The 20,679-nt window shown below is 36.4% G+C and overlaps 1 protein-coding gene and 1 long non-coding RNA gene across 6 annotated transcripts in view; one reads left to right on the forward strand and one right to left on the reverse strand.

Annotated features, from left to right (window-relative positions):
• The window catches only part of LOC121088360, a 51,249-nt gene extending 36,402 nt beyond the window's left edge, over nt 1–14,847 (forward strand). For 2 of the 3 annotated variants that reach the window (XR_005827931.1, XR_005827932.1), the window contains 3 exons: nt 5,142–5,711; nt 6,924–6,981; nt 8,949–9,403. This is a non-coding gene — a long non-coding RNA (uncharacterized LOC121088360). Of the gene's footprint in view, nt 1–5,141; nt 5,712–6,923; nt 6,982–8,948; nt 9,404–14,599 lie in introns of those variants that run through there. The other variant, XR_005827933.1, reaches the window with a different exon arrangement.
• RPAP3 (RNA polymerase II associated protein 3) lies at nt 1,140–20,673 on the reverse strand. 3 transcript variants are annotated; one of them, XR_005827930.1, is made up of 17 exons: nt 18,421–18,443; nt 18,169–18,327; nt 17,436–17,576; nt 16,821–16,943; nt 14,854–14,981; nt 14,166–14,287; nt 13,734–13,804; nt 12,664–12,795; nt 11,176–11,303; nt 9,410–9,531; nt 8,905–8,975; nt 8,639–8,755; nt 6,382–6,593; nt 4,996–5,191; nt 4,239–4,336; nt 2,733–2,861; nt 1,140–1,630 (listed from the first exon to the last, which is right to left on the reverse strand). XR_005827930.1 is itself a non-coding variant. In XM_040594271.1 (17 exons), the coding sequence occupies exons 2-17, from the start codon at nt 18,319–18,321 to the stop codon at nt 1,539–1,541; spliced, it is 2,007 nt and encodes a 668-aa protein (XP_040450205.1). In that variant the 5' UTR covers nt 18,322–18,327; nt 20,543–20,673; the 3' UTR covers nt 1,140–1,538. The 3 variants fall into 3 exon arrangements, 2 of the variants coding, with proteins under 2 accessions (XP_040450205.1, XP_040450204.1); XM_040594271.1 differs by lacking the exon at nt 18,421–18,443 and adding an exon at nt 20,543–20,673 and having other exon boundaries at nt 2,733–2,833; XM_040594270.1 differs by having other exon boundaries at nt 2,733–2,833.
• Nucleotides 20,674–20,679: the final 6 nt, after the last annotated feature.

A 20,679-nucleotide genomic window follows, 5' to 3' on the forward strand; every position in this document is an offset into this window, starting at 1 on the left:
AATTACAGCAATATCCCTGACAGGTCATCAGAAGTGCTTTACAACAAGGGGAAGAAATAGCCAGTTACCAAGAAACTCGGGACACAACTAGTAATAACAGTTCACATTGCAGGTAAGCTGCAGGCAGTGTTATATAAAGGCTCTTCTATTTCCCCAGTAACACTGGGTATTCTCCCAGTGCTCAGCTCCAGGGCTAACCGGAAGCTACCTTGGGGATCTAGTGCTCTCCATTCATGTCAGTTGCTACCCAGCTCAAGGACACGGCTCCGTTACATCTTTGTGTAGGCCATCACACAGCTGCAACCGTTTTAAAATTAGTTTTCTAACACCAGCTATGTAGAAGATAACATATCTTCTATTAACCCATCCCAGAAGTTTTAAGGAATTTTGAATGCTACAGCTGTCTAATCATCCCCCTGAAATAGAGCACAACTACTAAACCAGAAGCATTAATGTCAGAAGGCTTCCGTAGTCAGAGAAGCTTCAGTAAAGCACAGGGACTGGAGCAGGGTGAAAGCAAACTGACAGAACATCAGCATCAGTAGGCCGAAAGCCAGCAGTCGAGTGTAGCGACACAGGCAAATTTTTAGACATCACTAAACTACTACAGTTAAATCTCACAGTATAGTTGACGAGTGCTGTTATTTCCTTCTTCTGGTCATGTAAACAATATAAGTAGTTTATTATGCCTAACATTATTTCTTATCTCATCTAGGAACTTCAGGTGAATTCATGCCTTTGTCTTCTTCATAGTGGAAAGGTATTCCTCTTAGCTTCCTGAGGGTTCTTAAGGGCTCTTGTTCAAGTACAACTGACCCAAAAGATAATACTTCATCAGATTATTTAGAAGTACTCTTGACAGAAGTCAAAAAGTGTTTTCCCCTATACTTTTAGTTGAATTCTACAGTATTTGTCTTCCTTCTATTCTGTAATTACAGTTGAGGTTCACGGGAATTATCCGGCTGTCAATGCTAAAACTCAGCTTTTGAGTAAAATCAAGGAAAACACTTCTGGAATTTTTTGGCCATCATACCTCAAGTTTACTTTGCACGTTTTATGTTCTGATGTGTGCATCCTTAGAGAAAAACTGTTTAGGCATATATATATTAATAAAAAAATCCTTAAAAATTTAGTATCTCTAATTCAACATTTAGTTTATTTTCTAAAATAAAAAACCATGCACATTTGTAATATACATCATTTCATTCTTACCGAAGACATATTTATAAATATTTTTTTTTCTTTTTAATAAGTATCTCCATCTGCAGTCCAAATCCTGAATGCCAATCTGCCCAACTGTTTTTTAGGCAAACAGATTCTGCTGAAGACAATGTAGATCTGTACTGTTTCAGGTGCTGGAAAGCAAGTGTACCTGAAGAACCTGAATTGTCTCTTCAGGCACTTGCCATTTGACCAAACCAAGTTTAAGAGTTTCATTCTTATACAAAAGCAACAAAATTCCAGTCTTTACGGGCTTCTTCAGCTGACTTCCACATGAAAGAAGTATGGCAACAGTAATTTACGTGTCAGTCATCTCCCTAAGAGAAAATGCCGTATTTCTTCTCCAATTCTTCAACAGAAGTACCTTTCAATCCCATGTGGTTCACGTGACTGAACAATGCCTGTGTAACTGTTAAAGAAAAACCCAACATCAACTGTTAATTTTTGTGGTTCATGGTCTTAAGGTAAATTAGTCCAGTTCTTTCCTCAGTCAGAGTACAGGTTGGATTATACAGCTGAAATAGGAGTAAATTTTTAAAACTACGGAAAAGATTAAAAAACAGTAGCAAAGGGAAGCTCTTACTTTGTTTTGAAGCCCATGAGCCACCTAACAACATTTACTTAAACAGGTATATAATCCTGACAACATAAACAGTTTTGTTTACTATTTTGACATTATGCCATTAAATACAGAACACAAAAGTTAATGCCAGATGGCAGATAAAGCTTTCATCAAGTTAAAGGCATGATTGCATTTCTTGAGAGGAATTAGCTTGCACTTCAGTAAGTCAAACAAGTCATTATATTTTAAGGAGATTCAGATATCAAAATTTTGGAAGTATAATGTTTATCAGTGAAACTCAGCTGTAAATAGTAAATTGGATATTACTTGGTCCCAGAGAAATGTTTTGCTTTTAAGTGCCTCACTGTTACACTGTCTGGTGTGCTAAATAAAGAAAATGTTTGAGACAAACCCCACTTTTAACAGCCATGAATTCAAACCACTATTAGTTTGAATATTAGGTTGATATAAGTGATGCTGCAAGAACAGGAAAGATGACCAGGCCGAGAGGTTTAGAAACATCTGCATTCTTTTTGTGAACAGTAAGGTCAGGATTGTCTAGTAATAAGTTATGGGAACTGTGTAACTTGGATACTTTGCTTTTCAGATACAAGATTTCATACAGCTTCGTAAAATTGTAACACTAGCAGCTCCAAACTGAAATGCCAGCGAAGCTTATTTCGTCAGACTAAAATGCAGCACTACTGATAAAACCCACAAGGATTCAGGTGTAGTTTTCAAGTCTTAACAATTAATAATAAATCAAAACATAAGGAAAATAACATGAAATTCATATTAACTTCTAAACCAATCAAAAAGCTAGACAACTAGCAGATCTTAACTGATTATTACCTGGAATAAACAACAACAGGACTAACTTTTACGTACATCTTGCTAGATTCTACAGCATCACAAATGAAGCTTAAAAGGACACTACAAAATTACTTACTTTGTTTCTCTGAGCCTGACATAAACATCACTGCCATATCAAATCTTTTTAATTCAGATAGCCTCTGGAGGATTTCAAGGATGAGCGATGGCTCCTCTTTCCTGAGGATTATTAGAAATATAAAAATAACTACTGTTGATTAGAAAGATTCAGTAGCTCCAAGCAATATTTAATTTCTTTCTCCTGAAGTCTTTAAGAACCAATGGAATTCTCATATTCCCTGCCTTTCTCATTTTTTCTGTTCATTCTTCCACCCATGAAGCAAAAAGTCATCATCCAGAAATCTTTGTACAAGTATCATTCTGATACAGAGCAAGAGTGAAGAAATATAAAAACCTAGACTGATGCAAACTGACTGCTGTTCACATACAGAATAGCAATTATATGATCTAATGCTTACACCTTGCTGTAACATCATTGTTTCTATACATATTTGGGTGTGTGAAGTAGCACCTGTGGTCATAGGAAGCTCAAAGAGCACCGCATTACAGTTACCATCGTTTTTATCCAGAAAATTTCTAATTGTATTCATTTTACATTCCTGTTCAACAGTAAACATCCACTGTCTTTGTTACAATACTAACAACAAATAGTTATTTTTCCTTCCCGACTTGTCCTCCCTCCAGAAGAAATGTCTTTTACCTTACTGCAAATAATTTCAACTTCCTAGCCTTTGCATGTAATACCACCAAATGTAGGACTGTATCTCTTAAGATGTCATGATTCATCCACATGATGGATATTTTCTTTTAAAGAAACTGAAGGAAGGGCAAACATTGATTTACTCTTGCTTTTCTCCATAAAAACAGCACCCTAAAAACATTCTGAGCGTGTGCTCTCAGAGTAATTCAGAGAAGCAATACACTGTCTCTGACAGGCAAAATGAACTTTAAGACTCAACTGGTAGCATGCATAGAGATTTCAAAAGTAATTGTCAGGTCCTGTCTTATCAGAACTTCTAGCTCCAATACACATTTACCACAGGCTAATGTAAAATGCTAGCAGGTAATAAAAAAAAAATAAAATAAAAAAATCGGAATGCATCACAGTAAGCATTGCACAAATATCAAACCCTCTGTATTTCTCAGCCTTAGAAAGTTAATATAGAAAGCTAATAATGTACAATTATATGTGATGACATACAGAGTAATACAAAAAAATTATTTCATGCAGTCTAATACTCAGTTTCTGATGTTATTTAGTAGAACTGAATTCAACAACATACAGTAAAGGCCATTTATTTCTTTACCTGTTTCCTATCTTACTCTTCAAGATATGCTTAATTTTTAAGAAGCAACAATTGAATCATTCCAATTGTTGCATCATGCTCATGTAATGCCGCATGCTGGAAATAATTTTGTAAGCCCAAGGATGGGGCTAGGGAGGGGAAAAGAAACAAAAACAAAAAACAAACCCAAAGCTACAACCAAAACCAACCAACCAAATAAAAAATCCCAACCAAAAAAACAGAACAGCATGTAAAACAAAAGGTGGAGTTAAACTTACTCAATGTAGAAATCATGTAGAATTTTCAGTATCTGGTTAAACAAGTCTGGATCTAAGGATTTCTGGAACAGTTTTGGATAAAGCGAAGGCTCTATTTGCTTTGGAAAAATTTTAAAAAAGTGTTATTTTTAGGCAAAAAAATACAGCTGAGTCACAAGAATTAGAAATAAGTTATTAGAATGTCTTTGATAATGCTGACGTAACATGAAAGCAAAAAAAAAATATCAAATCACTTGCACTATTTCACATTGAACAAATCTGGGTTTTTTTTTGTGATGATGGTGATGGCTAACTTCTTTTAAAAGGATTCTAAGGATTTTTATTGTGAAATATGTATAAGCAGAAGTATATATTAAGTAGATTGATGCATTTCAAGCACTTCCTGAGTTTAGAGAGATAAGAGAGTTGCTATGTCTAATTACCCTAGAAGCATTCATTTGAAAATTAGAATTTAACATGGTTACTACTGCATTTAAGCCTTTACATAATCTTTTTCAGACATAGTCCCTGATTTTGCAGAAACTGATTATGCAGAGTGTACTCAAAGCAAAGTAAGTGAAGTCAGGCACAAGAGGAGAAATACTCAGATGTGGATCAAACTACTTAGTATTTTGTGAAGGCACTTCAGAAAAGTAACTATTGTACACTGTTAAGACACTCTACACATAGCCACCCTTTCCACCTAAGTTTCCATTATTTCTTCAATGCCAGTTGAAGAAACTGTCCAAGCACTGTCAACCAATACTACGTTTCTTACCTTCAGGTACAAATACATATTTTCTGGGCAGTCTTTCAGCTTCCTGAAGTCAGACTCTAGCTGGAAGGAATTTGCAGGAATGGCAGGGACTGTAGAAGCAGAACTAAATGACCTTTTGATTTCTTTTTCTCTCTGTTTGTTCACAGGGAAAGATGGATGCAACATTGATGAAATCCCTTTCACACTAGCAGAAAGCCTGCAGAGAGATTTTGAAACACATAATCAAGACAACATTCAAGGAAATCCTATACTGAGACCTAAGTGGAAACCTTTCAATTAATTAAAAGCTAAACTACTACCAAAGTATTTTTAAAATAATGTATTTTACTTTAAGCAGGTATCTAAAAAAAATCCCTTCAAATTATGGAAGCTTTACACTTGATTCACTTTTTCCTAAAGAAACCCTAACCAAACATCTGCAAACACTTACAAATATACTCAGCCTTTCTCTACTTTGTTTCTAGAAATAGTTGCATTTTATGTTACAGATGTCTACGATACATAGCTGAAAAAAAAAAAGACTTTTTCTGCAATTTCATGATGTACAACAATAACCATGTCAAATTAACAAACTTTGTAACAATGATTACAGTGGGGCTATTTTTTGTCCTGTAACTGGTCAGTTAAGTCCATTTACTTTTCAGAAGTTATAAAAAGGCTAAGAAATACATTTATTTTTCCAACACATCACAGTAAATTCATCTGAGCTGGAAAAGGTAGGTGTGGGAAGGTGTTTCTTAGAAATTCTTCTATCAGAATTCCATAAAAAGTATTTACTATTAACAGACTGAGATTATGCCGATGCAGCAGACAATAAGCAGAGTTCCAACACCTAGCAGAAATAAAGTTAGGATAGTGGTTTCTATACTTCAGCCTAGCTTCAGCCAGCCACACTTGAGTTTCCCTTGCTAACACAACAGAGCTTGGGAACTTTGAGCAAACACAAAGTTATCAGCTGTCTGCTCAGCAGAGGAAAGACTGGGGACCCTCTCATCTGCTCCTTTTCTCTCGCAGAACTGGTGTGCAAAGAATGTTTGAGCTCTGCTCATAAAACATTACAAATAAAAATCACAGCTAGGGAAGACGAGAGCACAAGCAAAAGGGTATGGCATGCAGGAAAATTTTATTAATTTCTTTATATTTCAAATGTAAAGAAAGATACTAATTTTCCATCTGAAACTAAACAGATCTTATTTGTCTCAAGCACTGCATGATCAAAAATGCAGATGTGTAAGAACTGCTGGGGTTTCTTTTTCAGTATTTTCTTTTTAATTCAAACTCTCCAAAATATGTTTGATACCTCATCATACGCACTAACCTGAAAATGAAGATTACATTTCAACTACATTTACCTTTTAAAGGGAGGATCAGAATTTTTATACTTACTGTAATGGTGATGTATCACTGATTTCTTCTATTTTCAAGTGCTTTGCTTTTGGGATGTCCGTTGTAGTCAACTGATCATCCTGATCTAGATTCTCTGTTGTTTCAACACTCACTGAATTCCTCCAGTTATTGACTAAAGTAGTAGTGCTGGGCAAATCAGTATCAGGTGTGTCATCATCAATTTCTTCAATGGCTATTCTTTGCAAAGGCTTCTAAACGGAACACATTCATCATGTCATGTGTGTCCCTCAACATACATACATACAGGCCCCAGATAAGCAGCTGTGTTTAATTTAAAATAATCTCATTTTAACCAGTTTCATCTTTAATGGTGCACATGGAAGATACTTCCATGTGAGATAAATGGCAAAAAAGGAAACTTCATGACATTGTACAGGATGCCTTATATCTGTTACCATGTGATCATGTTATTGCCTTATCCTTGTAAGCCACTGAATCCTTACACTAAAGATTCTCAGAATCTGCATCCTGTTTCCCCTGTAATAATAATAAAAAAATATTATTTTTTCCTTCCTACTAAGGTTGAATGGGCAAGGACTACCATATGATCTAGTCAAGCTTTGTAATTTAGCTGAACAAGTGAGTATCCAGCAACATAGGCCTTGACCGCCAACTTAAACTTTTGAGATAATAAACATCTGTAACTCAGCCCTGTTGGTTGACCAAGTTGCATACAATATAAGGTAATTCATTCCACCCTAGATGATATGCTAACAAAAATGTTTCAGGTTGTTTAATTTTGCATGACCACTGTTATTTTTGGCCATCACCTAGTATCACTTTCCCAGGTCTTACAAGAGAGCACCATATAGTGGGGGCAGAGGAAGAAAAAAAAAAAAAAAAAAAAAAATTTCATCACCTTTTGCTTTGGAATTTTGTTTCCTGAACAAGAACATAGTGTATACTGCTCTAGAAATACAGATTCAAAACATACTCAAAAATTCAGACTTTTAGAAATGGCAGATTTCTCTGTCCAACTCTAACACAATGCCATCATCTTTACAGCACTTTGCAAACTGCTTTAAGCCATGCCAAAAAAAAAACCCCTGTCTTGGTGTATTGACAGACAATACACTCTTGCTTAGACAATATACCATCTCATCATTGGACCAAGACTGGGAGGATGCCTGGTGGACATGCAAAAAAAAAAGTGCTTTCTGCAATCCTTAGGCAGCACTAGAAGCACAGCTGCTTCATCTATACTTGCTCTACCTCAACAGAATAACAAGAGAAAAAAATAATCAACCTAGTATCTCCACTTAATTTAGCAGCCAAACTGTAAACTTAATATAATTATCTCCAGTATTTCAGCTACTTCACAACAAATTCATTTAGTTTTCTAGAAATATTGTATCTGGTTATAAAGAGTGCATAATACTTCCCTCCCTTAAAAGTATGAAAATAATCACACATTTTCTACTAATACTATCCATCTGAATTATATATTTAATGGAGGTAAACAAACATTTTGAAATCAAAAGCAAAACACTGCAGTACTCCACACAACGCATGAGCATGCCTTGTATTTATACAACTCACTGCTGAATGTATAAAGATTAAATAAGATTAAATGTAGTAAAAGGGAATGCCTAATATATAAAGAAAGCTGGTATTACTCTCTGTATTATCCTATTTTGTCATATGTAAATTCATAAATCTGACCATAATGACTGACAATTCACAGTCCAAATATGTTCCTTCTTGAAAGCCAAATATCTACAGTTTATGTGGATTAAAATGCTGGTTCAAATCTCTTGCAGTAACCCTAGGTGACACCAGTATATGACATGGGTAGACAACGTGTCCTGTTATCACTGCAGCTATAAAAACTGCAAACAGCAGATGTACAGAAGGTTTCTCAAGTCTGCAATTAAACACAGAGATTCAGCTGCCTCCCCTTTACTCTCAACTGTAATATTAGCCATGGATCCAGGACAGGGTTGTGAGGTTGCCTTCGCGTTTTTCACATTTTTGTGAAAAAATTTTACACCATATTTCCCAAAGTGTGTTACTGCAGGTTGAACGCTTACACCATAGCTATTGTTACACACTTGTGGAAATGCTGAAGTTATGTTCTTGCAGAATATCAAAACAGTATATCTGTAAATTTTGGACTTTCCACAGGCAAGATGTACCCACCAGGAGTTAGCCTACATAAATAAGCTGTAAGTGGTTTTTAACTTTAAGCTCTATTTTTCCCATCATTATAGAAAGCAACTCACAAAAAATAACTTACTGTTGATTTCAGGTGTAATGGATTATCAATCAGTTTCACTATATTTTTTATTTCTGTTTCTTTTATCAATACTGCAGGATATTCTTGATTACTCCACTGTTCTTTCTCAGCTAATTCCTGAAAAAAAGGTAAGTTTTCCAAAAGTTCAAAAGTTTGATGAATAATTACAAGAGATGTTAAAAATTACAGCATAAAGAATGAAAATATTCTATTACTATAGGCTTACAAAAAAACAAACACACAACAAAAAACACAAGTATACATACATTCCTTATTTTAGTGAGTTCATTCATTGCTTGTTTATTTCCAGGTTCCAACTTCAGAACATCTTCAAAATCTGAGGAAGAAACAGCATGCAACAACTGTATTTCAATTTACAATTTCAAGTTACAAAGTACTCCTTGCAAATTTTTAAGCCTTCTATTTTTCCCTTCATAGTCACAATATCATTAAAGGTAGGCAAGTCATCCTAATGCTTACGTCATGACCTAGTTTTTAAACACATTTTTCAAAGTATTTCTTACTACTTATCATAAGCAACAATAGCTGTAACTTTGCGCAAAACTGTCCCCTGCGATTCACTGATTGCATGGATACCAGCACAAAATGTTTTATACATATTCAATGACACACAACAAAACTCTATCATCCTTAACTTTTGCACTTCTAACCTCAATTAGTCAGCAATTTATTGAAATGCTATTATAAAAGGAATCAGGATGTCTTTACACTCATCTCTTACTTATCATTTAGACTAATTCAAAGTCATACCTTGCATAGCTTCTTTTAGCTTTCCAAGAGCAACTCTGGCAGCTCCTCTTCTAGCAAAGGCTTTAGAATAAGAGGCATCTAAAAGCAGAGCTTTTGTACAGTCATCTTCTGCCTCTTCATATCTCAGCAAAAGAACAGTACAAAATTAATAATCATTTTCAAGAGGCAGTTTCAACTGAAAAGACAGATCTATCCAAAACAATTAAAATATGAAATCAGATCTTAATTACCTATATACATATAAATACACACCACTGAGCTAAAATGTAAAATAAAAGTAAACATATAAAATATGATTTCTCAGCATCTTGAAATTTCAGCCAAATCTTTTGGTATCTCATGACACACTGCTGATTTTCTTTTTATCATCACAGAGAAACTCACTTCCTCTGTGAAAATAAATGCTTAAAGCTTGTCAGAGCAGAGTCCACTTTAAACATTAAATAGCCTTGAAATGAAAGTCAGCATCAAAGCTTCTTACTTTTGAAAACCAGAAATACCATTACACACACACTCAAGAAAGGATAAGCAAGCATATATGAGAATAAATTTCTCTGTATCTGAATTCTTAACTATTTCAAAACCAGAAGTACATCCTTGCATTAAAGCCATAAGCTTCATTGTAAGATCAAATTTCCTCATCACAGTTATACTAGATCATAATTCCACTATGTGTACATTAAAGTATTTCCATTCATTTCTCTTTTATCTATCATTAAATTTATGGAAACAGTATTTTTTCTCTTTGCAGTTCTCATCAGTTCTAGAGGTTTATAAGAATACAATGAACTTTTGTTGCATTTTCTGTTTGGCCATCTTTGACATGTAAAGACCCGTGATACACAGTTTTATCATACAGAATCAATTTTCTTGCTTGGTCATTCAATCAAAGTATCACTTTCTCTGATTCTCCGAGAACATTATTTGCATTACAATGTCCTCTATGGCTTTAGTACTAAATTACAGATGTTCTGTCAGAAATACTAGCTGTGCAATCTATTTTATAATCTCAAATTATGAAATCAATGTATTGTTTCTACAGATACCTAAACATGTCATGTTAGAACAAATGACCAACACAACTGTCAGCTCTCTGCTTCTCATGCTAACAGTCCAAAAGTTTTAAACTACCACACCAACAGGAAGTCAAAAAAATTCAGACTTCAAAAGTGGTTAAATGGAATTTCTCTCATTTGCTAGAAAGCATGCATTTCCTACTGTTACTGATCATTTGAATAAAGTTTAATTAAAAATAAACTAACTACACATACATGTCTCCATTAGTGGAGTTAAAGAAAAATATTGTAGAAGATGATGATTTCCAGAAAAAGCTCCTATCCATTCCCTTTGAAGTCCGAATTTATAATCCACTTCTTTTTACAGTGCAACATTTAGTAGCTGACTGGGTTTTATAGTAAAGAAAAAAAAAAAAAAAAAAGACATAAAGCTTTGGGCTGGTCCTTTGAGAAAGGCGAGTATCTAGAATTTTACTCACATAAAAGAATGAAATTCAAACTTTAGAAACTAATTTCATACTGATGCTATTTTATTCTCTCTGAACTTCCTTCCTATGAAATGCATTAAAAGATCACACATATCAAGTTGTTCTCTCTCCCTTACTGTTTTCAATACGATTTATTCTATATTGAATTCTAAAAAGAATTAGGAGTGACATTAACTAAACTTGAGTGAAAATCTACTAGATCATTCTTTCGTCTCGTTCACCACGAAGAAAGAAACAGTATAGCACATGTAATCGTACTTACTTTTCAATCTTGAGATAGGCCATGGCCCTGTTAGCTGGCAGTAGGGCATTGGTGCCATCTGCTGCTATACCGCGGGTGTAACACTCGATTGCAGCCTCATACTTTCCTTCTTTGAAATACCCATTACCCTTTAATATTCAGATTAGAAAAAAAAAAAAAAAACGACGTTCAGAAAGATCTATAACAATGAACTTTTCTCCTTTTCAGTAGACAGGGTCACAATATCACGAAGATGGAACACAAAGAACACCCACATCAGGGCAGATATTTATGGTATATTTATTTTTATCTAAGCTTGGGAGGCAAACCACAAAAAGTATCTTAATTTCTTCTGGTACTTTGAGGATATAAAAAATCGTGCTACATGCATAGTTTAAGTGTAAACTTTTAAGTCTATAACTTGTGATTTATCTTTATGTTCGAAGTGGAGGATAAGCCACCCTGTACCTCCTGTATTTAAATACAAGCTGAACTAAGCTGAACCTTTATAATTCCCTTTTCAGAATGACTTTTTGCACTACAGAAATCCATCTTTATCCTGCTACATCCATGCAATTGTTATCCTCAAATATGACTGGGGCCTAAATGTTGCATTATTTTCTAATTAATGCTCCATAAAACAAAATTACACTACTTTTTTTTGTTTCCAAGAGACTAAAATTGTCTTTTGCTTCTCAGTACTAATATAAAGCCATGTATTATCTTCTCCACTACTATTCTGCTTACTACCAAAAAAGCAAATATCACAGCTCATACTTGCCTGGATCCATGTTTTCAGGATCAGGCCCCCTTGTTAGTCAACTCTGCTACCAAGAAAGTACTGCGCTGGGCTGAAGTATCTTTTCTGTGGCCTCTTCAAGCTTTTGTTCCCTTTACCTACTTCATGCATGCATTCATTCTTTTCCTACTAACTACCTCTTACAACTACTAGTATAGGAAACCTGAACATTGATAAAAATATCAGAGGTTACTAGCTAGGTAAGAAAATCATGTTTTAGTTGCTGATGTTATTTCGTAACAGCAACAACTGGGAGAGAGATAAATCAAACAGCCAACCAAGTCAAGACAATGTATCCAGAAATATATTTTTGTTGTCATGGTTGCCTGCACTCCATGAAGTCTATTTTTTCACTATGTAATCAGAGGTTTGCAAACACAAAACAGAGTCCACAACTCTACTTGTACAAGCAGGAGTCAAGATGCATCTAATACTGGAGAAACGGGATCTTTGTAAAAATACAGTTCAACTTCTACTTATCTTACAACATGTTTGAAATTTATCATATACAATTTGGGCTAAAAGCCCAAACAGAACTCACTGTCCCTAGAGAGCCCAAAACGGGAAACAGTTAAGGTTATATCACAAACATTGTATTTAAGAAGTTCAGGGAAGTATCAGGTTTAATTTACACATTTGTACAGCTAATAGCACAACACAATGTTTCTCTTTGCTAGCTCTCTCCTGTTCCACCAGAGCTTGTGACTTACCAAATCTTTTTCTGTAACAGCCTTCTGCTTGAGCTGCTGATCTTCAATGCGCTTCTTCTCTTCTTCTGTTAATTCTGGTCTGACCACATCTTCAAACTCTTTCTGTTCTGAACTTTCTTTTGATGACAAAGCCTGCAAAGATGCAATTTTTTTTCCTCAGGAATTAATTCCCCCACTTACACATTTTCAGAACATTATGATATATTCTGAACTTTTAAAATGCTTGGCAGACTTTTGCATCTTAACGGAAGTGCCTGTGTTTAAGTTGAATACAAACTGAAGAGATCATTCTAAAATGTTCTTGAAAATTTATTTCTATGAGGGTCTGCAAGTACTTGGTGAATAAAAAGTACATAATTTCTGAAGCACAACGTAAAATTACCCACAGAACCTGTCTCTATATATTCCAATTCACAAATCACTTATCTCTTCAATTACTGGAGACGTTGGTTTTTTCATTCTGAAAATCAATTTTTCAAGCACTTTCAAAACTACAATTGAAAACCTATAAGCATATTCACACAGTAATGACAAGTGGGTTTATATTTACTAAGCTTATCATAATCAACATTCTCTCCCTGTCATGAAAAGGATCACACTTGCAGCAGAGTATTATATTCTGCTAGGCTTAAACCCACTTTCTGGTCTGGCAAACCACAACAAGCAGTGGGACTCCTGGAACTACAAGCAAGCTAGCAGTTCAGCTTTATGGCCAAGAGCACACACAGGTTCTCTCTTACATAGTGCTACCTTGTACCAAAATACTAACCATGACTTGAAAAAAACATCAACACAGGAGGCAGAAAACACATCTGAACGAACATTCAAACAAAACCCCAAGCCACTCTATGCTAGTGCACACATTCAGTCTTAGTCTACCAATCCACTGTTACACTGATGTTTGCACACATGAATTAATTGAGAAGAAACTCGATTACAGATTTTGCCCTTAGTGAACTTGAAATGCCCGAAAAAGCATGAGTATTGAATTCAGTTCTTGTTATAAGTTGATACAGATAGAAACTGAACAGGGTGCATTAATTTACATTAGGGCCTATTACTCTTATTACCTGATCAATTTTCTTCAGTTCATTTTTTGCTTCAAAGTTGTTTGCATCCAGTTCTAAAACTTTTTCATAATCTATCAGAAGATCAGAAAACAAATGTTTCAGGTAGGAACTACAGGCTAGTAAACAGAGTATAAAGAGCATTCTTTTGAGATAACCCTTTTTTGTAGTTATCTAAGAAGCCTCAGATATTGCAAGGAACACAGTATTCTAAGACATTCAAAGCTGAATTATCCTACAAGTACTAATACCTACAGCAATCATTTGGACTTGCTGCATGAATTTTACCTTGCCAGAATATGCAATGTGGTATTTAGTGTCTTTGTTTACAGGAAACTAAAATTCAGTTCTTACACAAAATAAACAAATCACACAAGATTTATTCAAGCAGACAGTTTGTATGTATTTCAAAGAAAGAATTTTAAGACCACCCACCTTCTTTTGCACCTTGAAAATTTTTCAAAGCAAAGCGAGCAGCCCCTCTTCTGGCATAAGCTTTTGTGTAATTTTTGTCTAAAGCAAGTGCTAAATTGCAGTCAGATTCCGCAACAGAAAACCTGTCAAATATAGGAATGAGTTTGGACACATCTAGGTAACAAAACCCAAAGCTTCAGCTATTTAGCTTACTCTGAAGCTGTACAGGTTCTCTCTAAAGTGGAAATCTTACATGTTTCAGCAGGGGCACAGAACAAGCATTTAAACGTCTCTCAAATTTTTAATACATCAAAACAGGAAAGGAAAACAGAGGTCAACAATCTCTACTGCAACAGAAAGAATAACCAGCTCCCCTGTACCCTTACCTCCCCCAAAACAAATCAAAGCCTTAGAAGTAGAGCTCACTGAACCTTCTCTTTTTTCTTGTTTTGAAGTCTTACACTGACAGAGAAGATGGTGAACTTCTAGTGTGAAAGCAGAGTATAAAAAGATGAGCGAGACTACCAGATTCCTTATCCTGGCAATTCCTATTATACTTCGAAACTGCAGTGGGCTGCAACAGCCGTCTTACATAAACTGTATCGCAAAATGATAAATACTATAATCAAGACTGAAAATCAGACAAAAAAAATCTGAAGGTAGCATTTCAAATAAGAAAATACTATGGATTTAACAATGTAAGTCTTACTTCTTCATTCTACAGAAAGCCGATGCTCTGTTTGTGGGCAATACTGGATTGTATGGATCAGAATGCATCCCTCTAGTGTAGCATTTTATAGCTTCATCAAAGTTCCCTTGTTTAAAATAGTTATTACCCTATGAACAGAAAAAGTCCTTTTAGCAAATTACTGTACATTTGCATTGCTAATTTTTGGTGAAAGAATTCAAAGCTAATATTCCAGAATGCTCAAACATTTTTGCTTAACATTTTTCACAAAGTACTGCTTTACTGTGAAAAGTTTCTTTTGACTACAATATTCTAAGTATCCTATATTAAATATTTCTCATTATTTATGCAATAACATGGTTTTATTATTTACTGATTTTCAACATCTGTAAAGTAATTTCCAGAAACCTGTAACAAGCACATACATAGCTGGTTAAATTGGCATAGAAAATTACTGACATCTTTTTGAGTTTAGTTTTAACTAGATTTGTCACCTTTGCTTTCCAAGGTGACTATTCTCATTTCTGCCTCCTTTGGGACACAACTTTTATCTCATGTGCCCTCAACTGCTTCACTGTAGCCAATACAATAATGGTCAAAGACATCTCAATTTCTCAGTGTAGACTGCAGCTTACACATCAAAGAATTTCCACAGCAGCAGGGAAACAACACAGATGTCACCTATGCAGACAATATTAAAAAAAAACTGAAGAAAAGCATGAACTGACACATAGTGCCTGCAAACAAGTTTCTCAGAAGCACAGAAGTTGTATGCAACTTAACCTATCTCTCTCATATGGCATTGAAGCATGAGATAGGTCTTGCTGTATTCTACTCTGAAAATAAGGTAAAACTAAACTGGTATGAACTTGCCATTACCAAGGCAAGGAAGACACAAGCTCACCCATCATTCCTAGATGTACTGGCCTCACAAGGGGACTAATCTTAAATTCCTGGGGATTTAGCTTGCAGCATTCAGACCCTTTGTTCAGGTAAACACCAGTTTGACCCATATGGTAATTCTATACAGCAATCCAACCTCTCAAAGCAAGCCTGACAGGCTTTGCTGCAATTGGTGATGAGAAGAAACAGAAATGCAATGAGAATTTTCTATTTCGGAATAACAAGGAAAACAGACATAAATTCCAAATGGGCAATTCTTCTACCAGAGGTGTCATCTCAGTGGACAATCTTTTAAAAGAAACTTCAAGTGCCAGGTCCTGCCCTTCAGTCACAACAACCCTACACAACACTACAGGCTTGGGGCAGAGTGGCTGGAAAGCTGCCTGGCAGCAAAGGACTTGGAGATGCCGGTTGACAACTAGCTGAATGAGAGCCAGCAGTGTGCCCAGGTGGCCCAGAAAGCCAATAGCATCCTGGACTGTACCCAAAACAGTGTGGCCAGCAGGACAATAAGTGGTTGTCCCCCTGTACTTGGCACTGATGAAGCTGCACCTCAAATACTGGGTTCAGTTTTGGGCCCCTTACCTCAAGAGGGACACAGAGGTGCTGGAGCGTGTCCAGAGATGGGCAATGAGGCTGCTAAAGGGTCTGAAGCACAAGTCTGATGAGGAGTGGCCAAGGGAACTGGGGTTGTTTAGTCTGGAGAAAAGGAGACTTGGGTCTACTACCTGCAAGGAGGTTGTAGCAAGGTGACAGTAGGTCTCTCCTCCCAAGTAACAAGCAACAGGACAAGAGGAAATGTCCTCAAGTTGCACCCGGGGAGGTTTAGGTTGGATATTAGGAAACATTTCTTCACTGAAAGGGTGTTTAAGCATTGAAACCAGCTGCCCAGGGAGGTGGTGGAATCGCCACCCCAGAGGTGTTTTTTAAACATACAGAAGCAGTGCTCAGTGACATGGTTTAGTGATGGACTTGGCAGTCCTAGGTTAGTGGCTGGACTTGATCTCAAACTTCTTTTCCAACCTAAATGATTCTATGACTTAAATTGCTACTTTGCAAATAACAAACATTTATAATACTATAACCTTTTCCTTCTCTGCAAGAGCCTTTTCTGCATCTATACGAATTCCATCTTCTTCAGAGTCCGATTCTGGAGATACAGAATCATGAGTACTATCTTCTTTATCAAGTTCTTCAAGTATTTTATCCTGAAATCACACAAAATAAACTATTACCTTAATTATAATTTATCAACGTAAAATAATACAAGACTTCAGGAGAATTAGTAGTGTGGTTTTAGAAATCTCTAAGCTTAAGTCTTCTTTACTAAGGAGTACTCCACACTTCAAAAGTGAGAAATCTATCCTCTCATACTGCCAGCTGTGTTTAGTCTTATATTCTGTAATAATTATGACCTTTTAATAGACCTATTCTCAAGAAAAAAAATGGTTTAAAGTCAAATCAATCTGCTGGATGAGAGCACAGTCAATAGAAAACTCAAGTATTTCTAAATATTCCAGTTTTTAAATGTGTAACTACCTGTAAATGTTTTGGGGAGAAAGCTGCTTTCTGTGTTTATACAGCATCCAGCACAGTAAGATACTGATTCGTGGACCGAACTCTCAGCATCATAAGAAAATCTTACTTAAAAGAATCAACCGGGGAAAAGACTCAGTTAACAAGCAAACATTCTGACTCACCACATCAAGTTTTCCCCATGCTTCATAATCATACGACTTGATCTTATTTTTCTTGTTTTCCTCAGTGGTTATCTTTGAAGGAACTTTAGTTTTGCTTTTCTTCTTCTTCTTAAAAGCTTTGTTTCGAATTGGTGGCAAATTCTAAATTGAGATAAGCAATTTATTATAAAACAGATGTGTGAAAGTCACTTGTATTGAAGAATTTCTAGTACCTATATCTAGGTATAGTATCTACCTACTGGCTAATTCTGGAAATCCATCCAGCAAGCTGTTCTCAGGAGCTCTACAAAACCACTAAGGACAGCAAGTGTAAATCTTTCAGTACTTAATAGGAAATATTACACGTATGATACAAAGCTAAGTTTTAGAAGGCAACCCTCTGCAGAGTATCACTGAGGAATAACATCAATACAGTAAGAGTCAGCAGTAAATAAGTAATACTGATGCTACAAATAGAAGTATTCTCCCCGATCTACCTGGAAGTGACTAAAAATTTACTGGCTTCATCGCCTCCAGAGGCTACTGCCCCACAGCTCTGTTGGTGAAAGTCTACAGAGGAATCTTTGGGCTACTTCAGATGAAGAACAAGTCAGTTGGGTTAGCTCACACCTTCTATTCAGGTATTTTAAATCAACATGTGTAATTTTGCTGAAGCAAAAAGTAATTATAAACATTAACACATTATGAATAGCTGAGTTAATATTGACACTGGACTTATGTTTTTTTTTTTTACCTCTTCTGGGACACCACTCTGTTTCCTTAGTTCAGAATCCACTTCTTTAATATCTTTTTCCCAGCTCTCCAATTCTCTCATAAAATCTTGCAGCTCTTCAGCATTTTGCTTCATTTGCAGCTGTAGCTCTAGTGCTTTACTTGGTGCACTCATTGTACTCTGCGAAATTCCAAGGAAAAAACTTTCTAAAGAAAACTTGGAAGTATGTATCAAAGGAAAATAGCTACTTCAAAATAACTAAGTCTGACTTACAATGCAAGACAGGCTTCCCAACAGCATAGTAGGAATGTTAAATACTAATAGACTAAGAAGAAACAATTGTAAAATGTCTTTGAAAAAAATTAAGGGAAGTTACTCAGATAAAACAAAGTATAACATAATAAACAACTATTCATGCTTTCCTCACCAAGTGTAAGGTAAAACACCCAACAAGTCAATCAAAATCCTGAAACTGGTAAGAAGGTGGTCTTAGTTTAATGCAATTTCTGCAGTGTTTCCCAGATGAAAGAATGTAAAACACTTTAACTTGTTAAGTTTTAACTAAAAAAAAAACCAACAACTAATTAAGATATACCTGCTGCCTTGTATCTGAACAGAAACAAGGCGTATGAAGAACCAACCCCAAACAGCACTTTTGACTTCTACAAGTAAGGACGCTCAAATATGCATGTGTTTTTAGCACAGAAATAAGTAAACACATGAGGCATTTTATTATGAAGTCTAGTGAATTCAAAGTAAAAAATATTCTTTGAATGTGCTCTTTGTACACATCATTACCCCTCCAAGTACCTGAAACACTGCTTGATAATTATTAATACTTAATAGCCTTCATCAATTTTGTTGTCTTATTTTTAGCGTCTTAAATGAAAGACGTATTATCATGTAATTATCAAGTCACAAGTGAAAAATAACTTTAAAAGAATTCTTGGTTACAATTCAAACACAAACCTGCACATTTGTACAGCCCATAGTATAAAATGCTGAAAGGATAAAGCAAACAATCTGAAAATAATCGTTGTTAAGTAAATCATAATGAACTAAATAAAAACATAGACAAAGTAAGCTACTTTGTTAAGTTACTAATGGTAACTATAACCTCTTGACTGAATGCTTCAGCATCAGTCACAATCCTCACATTAAGGACAAAGAAGCTTTCTATAGAGATATATTTTTAGGAGAGAAGAAAAAAGAGATTAGATTTTTAAATTTATTTATTATTAGCATCTGGTAAGATAATAATCTAACAGCATAAAAATATAAAAAAATTATGGGCCAAACAAAGCTAATGATTTCTGCAATACAATGTGCTGTAATGACGGACAAGAATCTCATGAAAGATGGAAAAATACACTGCACGATTTCTAGTGAATTAACACTACCAAAGCAGAAATGTTATTCCATGCTCAGGACTAAGCCACCGAGCAGATGTCCTGCTGCAGCAGTTGTGCTTCTCCCTACTTTATACATAGGTGGTTACACACTTACACCCTAGCACCATGTTTTTCCTAAAATCTTCTGAATTTGTCACATTGAAACAAAGTGGAAAAAAACCCTTAGATGAAGTTAAAAAACGCATATTTTTCATCATATTTCCAATGTAGGTGTTTACTGTATTTTTTTCCACCTACAACTGATGACCTATACTGAACTGTCCCTGCAATATTCAGCCAGTTAATTCCATGAAACCCGGGCACGGCCACACCAAATATTCCATACAGCCTAGTACACTCTGGCCAACTGCAGCTAGAACAAGATACTTTAAAAGATGCAATAAAATACACTGTGATCTGTTAACTTTTCTTTTTGCTATCACTGACTAAAATAATATTCTTATACATCTAACAATAGGTTTAGCAGTTTCTTTTCTCGTGTTCTAGAGTGTCTTGCACAAGTGTTTAATATAAACTTGCTCCATCACCCACTAGCTTAACGCTGTTTGCTGCATACAGCTTAGCAACGACGGCTTTAACCCACGCGTTGCCAGCAGACTCATTTACTGTACAGCTCTTACGCCCTTTAAGGCAATTTTATTGAGACCCCCAGCACTAGGGCCTTCCTTTACCTTACACAGCACCTCAGTGCCTTGTTCCAGCGACTCCACCGGGCAGCAGCCGCCCCACCCCAGAGGCCTGGCCGGCACCCAGCGGAGCAGGCCGGCACCCAGCGGCACCGCAGGCCCACCCGGCAGCGGGCGCCGAGGCCACGCCGCAGGAGGCCCGGCCTCCCGCCGAGGAGGCCCCCAAGGCAACGCTCGCTCCACACCACCCCGGAGTTACAAACGAAGCTCCGGCTCCTTCAGGGTGGGCTCCCCCGAACCTCCCCATCCCGCGCGGCCAGGCCGGACACGATAAGCCCGGTCCCGCCGCAACCTCACCTGCACCAGGTCCTGCCTCTTTCTACCGCCGCCGCCGGACGCCCTCCCCGCGCGGCCGAGCCTCCTCCCAGAATGCAGCGCGGCCCCCCAGCGGGACAGGCCCCGCGCCCCGCCGCCCCCCCGGCGGCAGGGGGAGG

Source organism: Falco naumanni, chromosome 5, assembly GCF_017639655.2.
Source record: "Falco naumanni isolate bFalNau1 chromosome 5, bFalNau1.pat, whole genome shotgun sequence".
NCBI classification, from domain to species: domain Eukaryota; kingdom Metazoa; phylum Chordata; class Aves; order Falconiformes; family Falconidae; genus Falco; species Falco naumanni.